A 12,350-nucleotide genomic window follows, 5' to 3' on the forward strand; every position below is an offset into this window, starting at 1 on the left:
TTCCATCTCACCTCCAGCGCCTTGAGACAGTTCTGCGATGCCTGACCGACGCTGGCCTCCAATTAAATTTAAAGAAGTGCCGTTTCGGAGCACGGCAGCTAACCATACTCGGACATGTCGTCTCCAAGGATGGCGTTCTTCCCGATCCGGCAAAATTACGCGCTGTGGCAGAATTTCCCAAGCCAACTAATGTGAAAGAACTCCGCAGCTTCGTCGGCCTCTGCTCGTACTTCCGCCGCTTCGTTCGCAATTTCGCCACAATCATCAACCCTCTCACCAAGCTTCTGTCCAGCCACGATCTCTCAGCCTGGTCTCCGCACTGTGATGAAGCCTTCGCGACACTCCGCCACCTTCTGACGACTCCGCCAATCCTGCGTCATTTCGACCCTTCTTCTCCCACGGAAATCCACACTGATGCCAGCGGCGTCGGCCTCGGCGCAGCACTCGCTCAGCGGAAGTCTGGCTTTGATGAGTACGTTGTCGCTTACGCACGTCGGACCCTAACAAAAGCTGAAGCAAACTATCCCGTCACCGAGAAAGAGTGTCTCGCTATTCTTTGGGCAATAGCAAAATTTCGCCCCTACTTGTATGGCCGTTCTTTTGATGTCGTCACCGATCATCCCTCCCTCTGCTGGCTGTCTTCTTTGAAAGATCCTTCTGGTCGACTGGCCCGTTGGGCTCTGAGGCTCCAAGAATACGACATTAACGTCATCTATCGCTCTGGCCGTAAACATGCTGATGCTGATGCTCTCTCACGTTCTCCCTTGCCGTCTGAAGCCACTCCTGCTATATCCGTTCTACATCCCACCGACATGCCCACCGATATGACTTCCGAGTAACGCAAAAACGCATGGATCGCCTCACTCCTTGATTTTTTATCTGGCCGCGCTTCACGACCTCCTTACCGCACTCTCCGTCGCCAGTCTCACCATTTCGCCATCAGAGACGAGCTCCTCTACCGTAGGAATTACCTTCCAGATGGTAGAAAGTGGCTGCTTGTAATTCCGACCCATCTACGCTCCGTGATTTGCTCCCATTACCACGACGATCCTCAATGTGCCCACGCCGGCTTATTGAAAACCTTCACTCGCCTGCGACAGCGGTACTACTGGCGTGGGATGTACCGTTATGTTCGCCGGTTCGTCCAGTCCTGCCAAGAGTGTCAGCGCCGAAAACACCCACCTCGCCAACCCACCGCTCCTATGCAGCCGCTGACCTGCCCAGCTCAGCCCTTTGAGCGTGTTGGAATAGACATATACGGCCCGCTTCCTAGCACATCAACAGGCAATCGCTGGATTATAGTTGCAATCGATCATCTCACACGCTACGCCGAAACGGCGCCTTTGACATCTGCTACAGCCCAAGACATTGCCTCCTTCATCCTCCATCCTCCATCACATAATTCTTCGCCACGGGGCTCCCAAAGAATTGCTGAGTGACATAGGTCCCGCTTTCCTTTCTGAAGTTGTCGAAGCTCTTCTAAGAGAATGCAAAATCGTTCACCGCGCCACCTCCGCGTACCATCCGCAAACAAATGGAATGGTTGAGCGTTTTAACCGCCCCATGGACGACATGCTAGCAATGTATGTCGCTTCCAACCACTCCAACTGGGACCGCGTTCTTCCATTCGTCACATTCGCTTATAACTCTGCCACACAAGCAACCACCGGTTTCTCACCATACTTCCTCCTGTACGGTCGTGAGCCCTCTTGTACTATGGACACCATTCTCCCTTACCGAGCGGATTCTTCCGAATTCACGACTGTTTCACAAGCTGCAACTTATGCCGAAGAATGCCGCCAGCTTGCCCGGTCCTTCACTTCTCACGCCCAGCAACAGCAGAAAACCACCCGAGATCAATCTGCACTTCTTCCTACTTACCGTACAGACTCTTTGGTCTGGCCATGGGTGCCTTCCTCCAGTCCCGGCCTTTCATCCAAACTTCTGAGCAAGTATCAGGGCCCCTACCGTATTGTCAAGCAAACATCCCCCGTCAACTACCTCATCGAACCCCTTACACCATCCACTGACCACCGTCGCCGAAATCGTGAAATAGTACACAGTAACCGCCTGAAACCTTACTACGATCCGGCCATCGTCACATCGCCATGAGCCGCCAGGATGGCGTCTTTTCGCCCGGGGGAAGTTGTAAAACAGGTATTGGGCTCTGATATGTTCAGCGCCTATTGCTGAAGAGAACGACGACAAGTATGTTCAACGCGCGTGACGGGCAGGAAGGAAAAACGACAACGAAGCTCGCTTCGACGCTCGTACGTGTGCTGGCACGTCTCACGACTATCACAGAACTTTCTACTGACTGTTGACGACGTATCGCCCAGGTCAAGGTCTTCTACAACAATATATATATATATATATATATATATATATATATATATATATGTATATATATATATGTGTGTGTGTGTGTGTGTGTGTGTGTGTGTGTGTGTGTGTGTGTGTGTGTGTGTGTGTGTGTGTGTGTGTGTGTGTGTGTGTGTGTGTGTGTGTGTGTGTGTGTGTGTGTGTGTGTGTGTGTGTGTGTGTGTGTGTGTGTGTGTGTGTGTGTGTGTGTGTGTGTGTGTGTGTGTGTGTGTGTGTGTGTGTGTGTGTGTGTGTGTGTGTGTGTGTGTGTGTGTGTGTGTGTGTGTGTGTGTGTGTGTAGTATATCTGTGGTAGATTTAATATGGTTTATTTAGTTTTATTCATATTATTTCAAGCGTTTTAGTACTCTCAGTTGTAGCTTTAACGAAATCTGTGCATCTTAGTGAAACATCTGCACACGACTTTTTAAAGGAATCCTGAAATGGTACATTCTCCAGTGTTATAGTGGAAGAAATCCTTAGATGTGGTCGTGAGTATATACGCAGATGTTTAGCAGTGAGCATAATTAACACAAGCATTTCCCTACGCGGCAAAAAACTCTGCACAAAGAAACACTACCAAAAAAGATGTCACGGCGCTGCTCACACAAACATTTAACAGCCACTTTCAGCGAGCTGTACATCCCCCACATGAGGTGCTCATTTTAGAGCCTGTCACCCTCGCAAGTCGAGGTTATTTCAGTCATTTAAAGCTTGCGATGGCAAAAATGAAAAATAAGATGATATGCTCATATTGCTGATAATTTTAAGAACTTCGCTCTGCCATCTTTCTGCGAAAATTGTGCGAATGCATTTACTAAAAACATACATATGCTACTTGACCAACCTCATGGGCAGCCAACCTCGTCCTACCTTAGGCCATGTTTGGCTGCCGAGCGTTGGTTGCCGACTAATCCCTACCATTTGTCTATAGTTGTCTGAAAGTCTTTTGCGAATTATTAACCAGTGTAACTGGCTACAACGTTGCTGGCTACTAACAATGGCCATCCTTTGTGCTTTGCTTGGCTGAGAATGTCAGCTGCCGAGCTCTATAGTTGATGCGACAAGTGGCAGAACAGGTGCGGCGGTAGCTTCGGTAGTCGATGGCCGAGGGGCACGGGTATCCGCGGCAGCCATCAGAAGCCGCAACATGGAGACTGCGGAGAAAGTTGCGATAGCGATAGCTTGCGTAGGAACAGAAGCCAAGTTCATAATTAGCGACAGCAAAACTGCCATTCAAAATTTTGGGAAGGGGAGGATGTCGCCGGAGGCGGCCAAAATCCTCACCCAAAGAACGATAAATAGGAAAATTCAGTTAATTTGGACACCCGCTCACGCTGCCGCCCCTGGTAACGAGGTGGCTCACGAGCTAGCCCGAGCTCTCTACTTCCGGGTAGCCGTCGAGCCCCCCGAACACTGGGCATACGACGAGCGTCTGCAAAATTACGGGGAAATCATCGACCATTATAAATTGGGACGTAGACTGGTACCCCCGCCAGATGTTAGACTAAATAATAGAGAAGCTGTCTCGTGGAGGCGGCTACAAACTAATACGTTCATGAACCCGGTCTGGGCGTTTCACGCGCTACCAGACCTTAGCGACAATGATCTCTGCAAACACTGTAGGGCGAGAGGGACCCTCGACCACATAATTTGGGAGTGCCCACAATCTCCAGGAATAGGGCAAAATATTACAAGTAGAGAAGCCTGGGATACCCTGCTGCGAAGCGCGGACCCTGCGATCCAGCACCGCACCATCCACCTGGCGGAAGAGGCCGCAACAAGCCAAGGGCTACCTGCCAGCTTCTAATCCGCGGGCGCACGACTCACCGTTTTCGATGGAATTAAAAGTTGTACAACCAACCAATCTACCTAGCCAATTTAAGTTGGGTAGACGACCCGCAGAACAAAGCTGACTGCGCGAAAGAGTACGCCGACGAAAATGTCGCTTGAGTAAAGTGCAGAATGTGCAACATATTGATGCCAACTTAACAGTGTATCACGTGTTATTTGTAGGGCTACCTACTTACCACATTAGGAGAAACTGCTTCAAAATACCATATGCCCGCTTCAATTGCTTGGACTATATAAAGCAATGACGTTTGACTCGGAGTCACGATGGTGCTGAACATTATGGCGGACAACTGGTTCGTTGCAGGTAAAAGGTACAGCTGCGCAAATGAATGTTCCTTCGTCTCTTGTCCGGTTCCTTCGCGCCATTTTACCTTTTATTTATGATGGTTTCCATCTGGAAGTTTGTACATTAGGTGGGCATTGATATGTAAATCTCCTCGCCCCTATGAATCCTCCTCGTCCGTGAATAGGCATTTATGCCAAGATTACTGAATTCATACCTTCATTTCCTAAAAGTATAATTCTTGGGCTTGAATTGGTACATGATCGAAGGGAACAAAATGTAACACGCACGCACGCACGCACGCACGCACGCACACACACACGCACGCACACACACGCACACACACACACGCACACACACACACACACACACACACACACACACACACACACACACACACACACACACACACACACACACACACACACACACACACACACACACACACACACACACACACACACACACACACACACACACACACACACACACACACACACACACACACACACACACAGCGCTAGCTTCTGACAAATATTTATTCAATAAAGGAAGGATGGTTTTTATACTGCAGCATATCACACGCGCCCAAAGAACATGCGCTAGCAAAACGTATCAGTCAGATACGCAATTTCCTTTGGCAACAATAATGCGACAGAAGGGCTACTGACATTCATCTTACAAAAGAGCAATCCATTCAGCTTCCATCACTTCACTCGTTAAGCGGTTTTTGTGCACTTTTAGAACCAAACATTTTCTCAGAAGGGGAATGCAATTTCAAACACGGCAATGAACCGACAGACCTTTCACACACATCCGGCCATGCTCACGATCCTATCATTGAGGCATCTGCCGGTTGACCAATATATTGGTAACCACAGGATATAGGTATCTGGGACTACATTTTGGGTGCAATTAACAAACTTTTATTTGCGTTTCTTTGTACAGCCTACCGCCTTTTTGAAAATAGCGCAGCGATCGGGAGCCAGAGTGGCTTTTTTGGCTCTGAATTCATCTATGCACTAAAACTTCGTCAGAGGTCAAAAAGGTGGTAGGCTGCACAAAGAAACACAAAGGAAAAGTTGTTAATTGTATCCAAAATGTAGTCTATCAGATACCTCTATCCTGTGGTAAGCAATATATTGGTCAAACGGGCAGTTGCCTCAATGATAGGCCAGATATAGGCTTCGTGAGCATGGCCGGGATATTAGTAACATATGCGTGGGAAAGGTCTGTCGGCTCATTTCCGTGATTGCAATTTCATTCCCCTTCTCAAAAAAATTTTTGGTTGTTTAAGATGCACAAAAACCGGTGAACGCGTGAAATAGTGGAATCTGAATGAACTGCTTTTTTTGAAATATGAATGTATGTAGCCCTACTGTCACGTTGTCGCCAAAGGAGATTGCGTATCTGGCTGATACGTTTTGCTAGCGCACGTTCTTTAGGCGCACGTGATATGCGGTGGTATAAAAACCCATGCTTACTTTCTTGAATAAATAGTTAGTTTGAAGTTAACGCTGCGTGTGTCTTCTTTCTCCGTCCTTGTATTTGTGCGCTACATAATTTGTTCCCTTTCTATCGTCCCCGTCTTACCTAAAAGTCTCATGGCCGGCGAGCGCGGTGCCCGTATTTCTAAACCTCTATAAAAACTGAATAATCAAAAGCACGCATACGTGTTGCACAAAAAAACTTTGTCCGCAGGTATGTGATCTTTGTCTGTGGTAAAATTGTAAAATTTGAGTAGTAGTAGTTATAGCAGAGAGAGAGAGAGAGAAAGACAGAAGGCTTTATTTACACCGACATGGACCACGGGGCAGGGGCTCAGCCACGGGGAGGGTCTTCTTGCCGGCTCTCCTGTGCCGTGGCCGCAGAGAAGGTCTTGGAGTAATAAGCCTCCTCCGCCAGGCGTAGGACGCGTTCTTTTGTCCATCCTCATTTCCGCTGCGGATGTAGGACTCCCGGGTAATTCGACCAAGGGGGTCAGTTTCTTTAGCTCCCAGAGAATCGGGGCATTGCCATGCATTAGACGATTTTGACTCAGAGGTACGTTTGCAGAGATTGCAAGTCTCTGGGTCACCTGTCAACTCATTATTCAGAGTAACATGAGGAAAGAAACGATTGGCCTGAATTTTTCGCCAGGCCCTGCATTCTGAGGGTATCAGGGATCTATCTGGCGGTGGACAGATCCTTCTGTTTAGTCTGAGAGTCTCAGAGAGCTCCTTGTAGGTGATGAGGGGATCTTTGTCTACTAGCACAGACCCCGAGATTTCATTTAGCTGACTTTAAAACTCGCGCCATGACGGAAATCACAGACAAACCGACAAACCATGGCCAAGCGCAAAGCGCAAACCACCAAGCCATGGCCAAGCTACGTTGTCCTTGCTTCGATACGCAGCGCTAGCGTTCTTATACAGCTTTGGTTTTGCTTCGTGGATATTTTTAATTGGAACTGTCACAAATAAAAAAAGTACAATAAGCCTCTGCAACTTTTACTATTCCATGGCGCATTTTGATTGAAGGCACCTAGCAACTATGGTGATTCTCCGCGCGGTTTTCTCGGCCGTTCTCGGCTGCTGCCTGTCAGCGTAGAGAAACATGGCTGTTAAAAACTCTTTGCGCGAGTGGAAATAGTTAAAGCTGCTTTCCTGCCGCTTCTTGACCTGCATCGCCAGATATGGGAGGGGCGTACGACCTTCTCAGCCTTGTTCGCAATTTGCGTTCGAACAAGGTCACGGATCGCAAAGTAGGTGCTCGTGTTTTGTTAGAAAAGCGGTTGATAGTGTTGCCGCGTTGCTTTCGTCGCGCCTGCGGAGTGGGCCGAAGCTCGATTGCACTGACGTTGAGCACCAATTCACTATTAGCTTAATGTGTGTTCTTTCCAAAATGTGTTCATTACGTAAATAACAGCAGTTGTTAGCATGTCATGCGATATTTTTCTCTGTAAGGCACCATTGCTTTTTCTAAAGTATGCTTGGCGAAAGAAAGGAACGTTAGCGAAGTTTTTCTCTCTTTTTTTCTCGCGTTCATACTCGGCATCTGTTGACCTCTAAAATCAAGGAACCTGTACTTGCTTCTTTTCATCTTGCAATAACGACCGTCATAAACCTGACATCAACACTTGAACATGTCGTAGATAACGCGACATCATTCTCGGCAGAGGCATTCATTTGGCTCTCCAGCTCTGGTAGTTCGCGGCGTAAGGAGTGTTTTACGCGTCATCCAGACGGGTTATTGATTGCAGAGCATCTATAATCACATGGCAGTGCACGTCATCGTAGGCTTCATTCTGCCGCCACGCTCGACCAGGCGGAAGACTTTGCCTGGGATGTTCAAACTGTCACATAGATGTTACGTCTTGACATTTTGAGGAGGCCAATTTGTGTTGCTTTTTGGAGGCACAAAGTGTCATAAGCTTACTTAGCTCTGTTCTGCAGCTTAGTTGTGGCCGATCAGAAGCGCGCCAAAGTATAAGGGCTGTTACATACCATAGAAAACCGAAGGAAAAAGAACAACTGCAATAGAGAGAGAGAGAGAAGAAAAGAATAAGGAAGCGGTTTTAACACCACTCATGCCTGACTTCCTTGGTTCCTAAAATTGCATAATTATGTAATTTTAAAACACAGCTAGCTGAGAGAGAATTTTTTTATGTTCACTGCAGAAACACTGCAATTTTGCTTTGTGGTAGTTATTTGATTTCGTTTGACATTGCCTTCAGAACTTTGATGATACTCTCCAGTCTTGCTTTAAAAGCTGCTGCACCAGAGACAGCGTGGTCAAGTGTAGCGGATAGCTAAATTAAGTGATGAGCCTGGGATATTTGCAGAGCAGCATTGGTGGAAACGCTGGAACCGGAAATGGTAGTGACATCCAGTTCTGATGTCTTTACCAATCAGATGTCTCGAGGTCAGGGGGATAACGACAGTTCTGAAAACGACGCAGACTTGGAATAGCGGACCCTCGTACTAGACAGGAGTAACTGGAGGCCATTGGAAAGTGTCTCTCTCACTGGTTATTATCGTGGACTTATGGACGCTTGCTGAAGTTTTGCCTACCCTGTGTACCTTCCAAACTTTTACTGCCAAGGATGTAAGCCGCGGGCTGTCACTATTAATATATCTTACTTGCTTCCAAGTTGAAAACTTCTAGGCTTCAGCTTATCAACAGTATATGTACAGATGTTTGTCATCCTTGAATATTTCATTTTTGATGCCCCTGAAAGTGCTTGACATTTCTTGTATCTTTGCAAGACGTTCGAAAGAGTCTTGGTCTGTAAATGGAAATTGTGATTGACAGCAAGAAAATCTCATCAAACTCATGATAAGAATGAATAATTTGATATCGAATTAATAATTAAAACCTTTATTGCAACGGAAAAGATGGCTGTCGGCCGCTGTATGGGGAATTGAGAATTAGGAGGGATAGGAGTGTAGCATCGTCTCGGTTCACGTATTGCAGATCTGCACATAGCGAGTTGACCTCTCATACACTGCTCAAAGCAGGCCGCTCTCACTGCCAATAAGCTGCAGGGGTACATTGTGTTGCGGTGCTTGATTGTATCTGATGTGCTATGGTGGACATATCATTATTTCGATGCGAGATTCTTTTGTGAATTAAGTTTGCAGGACACTTTAACGCCAGTTGCCAAGATTAAAATGTGCACAAAGCACCTTTGTGAATACATTTTGGCAATTCAATAGAGTTTGGACGCCCCAATAATGCGAAAGGGTGTACACGGTCCGATATTCTTTAAAATACCAGCTGCTATGGCTAAGTGGCTTTGGATTGGATGGCTGAGATGCATGTGTTAGTGTGACCTGTGTTCACATTTAAGAATCCTGGATGATTGAAATGAGTCTGATGCCCTCCTCTACTGTGTCTTTCATAGCCTAGGATGATGTTAGACACCATGTATCATACAATGCCATTTTTAAGATGAGAGCTAACACTCCCATTACAAGAAAAGTAATCGGCGGTGCATTGTGCCCCAAAGCATGGTGCTAAATATGTGACATGAAAAATTTCATGGCACATGCCCATCCGCAACCTAGGACACTGCCCTTAGTGATAATGCTGCACGTGCCGTTCATGTATATATCTCAGCATCGGTGGGCATATCCATATTGGTGGCAGTTTTTCCGACATTTATCTCAAAATTGTGATGATTCCGTTCATCATACAGCATTCAGGATGATTTCATACCATTTCTCATTGCGTTGCATAAAGCATACTTGTCATGTCAGAGGCTAGCTTGCATCAAGGATTCGAGCCAGGGACGTACATATGTCAAATTATATGCCTTTCCCTACTTTCATATCAAAATTGGGATGCTACCGTTGGTTTATTTTTTCATGCATTTTGCATGCATTTTTGTGTGGAGCTGGAGGCTAACTCATAATAGGGAGTCGAACTAATGGCATATGTACAGGGTCGTCCGCTCTTAGTGCAAACACACGCATGGGTGGTCACACTCTTCAAAGCGCTATTGTGTGCGGTGTGGCCGGTTTGAAAAGAGCAATCACCTGCTCGCATGTTCGCGTTAAGTATGAACGACCTTGTACTTCCGATTGTATGCCTTTGAATCAAGGTTTCTAGATGCGGCAAAGCAAAGCTCAATAAAGCAAAACTTAGCTAAGTGAGTGCTAACCATTGCTGTGGCATGTATACCTATGCTTAATCAAGTACGCTAAGCCCCTGTTTAGTTGAAGCACACACAGACACCAGTGGTGTCGGTCTCAGCGCCTATCACGGCCCCTATCGTGTCCTGGAGCACATCACTTCTGTCAATTACATAGTGAAACCCCTGATGCCCTCACTTGATCTCAGCCGACGCAGCCGCGGGACGCCACTTCCAGCGCCTTAAGTAATTCTACGACCCTGCTATCTTGCCTACGCCATAAGTTGCCAGGGTGGCTCCTCTTCTCCCTGAAGGCCCGTGTAAAGAGGAAGGTGTATGTGCAAAGGTGAAAAAGATTTCGTACGCTGCCTTCAGTGACATCACTACCGATGTGTGCGCTGGACCTGCTTGTACGCGGACTGCTCCTGCCGTGCTTCTAGATCGAGTCCCAGTATCTCTAATAAACCCCCATCCTACAATATATATATATATTTTTCTTTGTGTGTGTGTGTGATTTGAGCATAGGTAAATAACTTAGAAAATTAACTGTTATTAGTGGGTCCAGCCATGCTGTTGTGACTTCCAATAACAGTGCTTAGAGAGAACTCTGTAAAAGCTAGCTACTTGTTTTAGTCCTATCCGCACATAAGTGCCATTGAATTTGTGATGGATCCTCTCTAACCAAGTTACATGTTCTGATTCAGAGGGCAGTTTCTGGCTTAAAGAGCGCTCTGCAGAACCAGAGCATCCTGATCTCCATCGATCAGAACACTTTAAAGAAGTCCAACCAGACATGGGACATCATTGCTATCAACATCACCAAGGCCATCGAGCTGGTAAGCATTATTGGTGCCGTCATGGAACAGAATATTTTTCATTTGTTTTTCCTGAATTGTGAACAAATTTGGCGTGGTGCTTTTCAGCATTTGCTGAGGGTCAGATATATTTTCTTAAGAGGAAAAAAAACACATACAGGCCTCTTTTACTTCTACTTAGTACACAAGATGCATTATGTTGTTGGAAAGAGAATACTAAATGTCTACTGCAGTTGTATAATTTCACTGTAAATACCAATAGTGTTTAGAATATGTAGGGTGTCTATGGCTGAAATATCTTCCTTGGTGTCTGTTTATTGTACTGAGGAGTTCTTGTATGTTTGCTTCCGATTGTGTTTAGTAATGACATGAAAACTCGACCAGCACATTTTGTGGATGAAGTTGGAGAGTGCCTCGGCCCTCGCCCGCTCCTTTCTTTTTTTCTTCTTAAAGTGCTGTTATTCCCTTGAGAACTATTACTATAATGCCTTAAAATGAGCTGATGGTACGGCGGAAAGGTTTTGGGCATCAGTTTGAAGGCCTTGCCTTCTAGAAAACGGGTCTACGAGCCATGGTCTCGCCCAACGAGTGACAAATTCAGTCTTTCTTAAAAACACTGGTTTGTTCCGGATAAAATAAAAAGCATTCAACAAAAAGAAACAACATCGAGTGCCACTGCGCTGGAAACATGCTGTCGAGGAGAGCAACAATGGACCACTAAGAATAAAACAGAACCGGGTTTCAGGGCTTTACCGTGCCAAGGCGAAACACACTGGGTGCAAATAGGGCGAGTGATAGGGCCAAGACGCTAACGGTGGTGCAAGAAACATTGCTCCTCGCATGGCAGCAACTCACGCAAATACGACTAAACCATTCCTGCAGGCACTGCTTCTCTCTTTATCTGGCAAATCTTCATTCCATCCTCCGTGTACATCCCACTGGCGAGCACGCTGGCCCGTGATGCACGCTGGCCGCCCCTCGCTGGCCTCCTGCCGGACAAAAAGCCCAGAGCCTTGCTTCCGACACGCTTACCCGCACTCGTTTCCACACCGGTAACATGGCGCCTCTTCGAATGGGCAGTTTACTCATGCGCACTCACGCTGCCCGAGCAAACACCAATACAAATAGGAAAAAACGCGCACGGTTTGAAAACTCTAAAAGGGGCTGCGGAGCCCCACAAGTTTCAACATCAATAAGGCGGCTGTGATGTCACAAGCAGATAATGGCACATGACACAGATAAAAGCTGCTTTGTAATAGGTGCTTCATTGTTTTGACCTGCGCCAACTTTTATGTCGTAGTCTAGCCCTGGAGCTAGAATGACAGCAAGTAAACAGGCAGCTGCTTTTTAGGGCATTTTTATGTCCCGTGTATCGTCTTGGTGACATCAGGGCCACCTCACTGCTGCCAATGCTGGAACTGTAG

At 46.7% G+C, this 12,350-nt stretch overlaps 1 protein-coding gene across 1 annotated transcript in view; it reads left to right on the forward strand.

Annotated features, from left to right (window-relative positions):
* The first annotated feature begins 7,028 nt into the window (after positions 1–7,028).
* The window catches only part of tefu (Serine/threonine-protein kinase tefu), a 148,935-nt gene continuing 143,613 nt past the window's right edge, over positions 7,029–12,350 (forward strand). Inside the window, exons 1-2 of the mRNA XM_084576302.1 lie at positions 7,029–7,240; positions 10,816–10,947. Coding sequence (XP_084432428.1) covers positions 7,172–7,240; positions 10,816–10,947 — 201 coding nt within the window. The 5' untranslated portion in view covers positions 7,029–7,171. The remainder of the gene's footprint in view (positions 7,241–10,815; positions 10,948–12,350) is intronic.

This window comes from Amblyomma maculatum, chromosome 8, assembly GCF_055883805.1.
Source record: "Amblyomma maculatum isolate TAMU_Amacu chromosome 8, ASM5588380v1, whole genome shotgun sequence".
In the NCBI taxonomy this organism is placed as follows: domain Eukaryota; kingdom Metazoa; phylum Arthropoda; class Arachnida; order Ixodida; family Ixodidae; genus Amblyomma; species Amblyomma maculatum.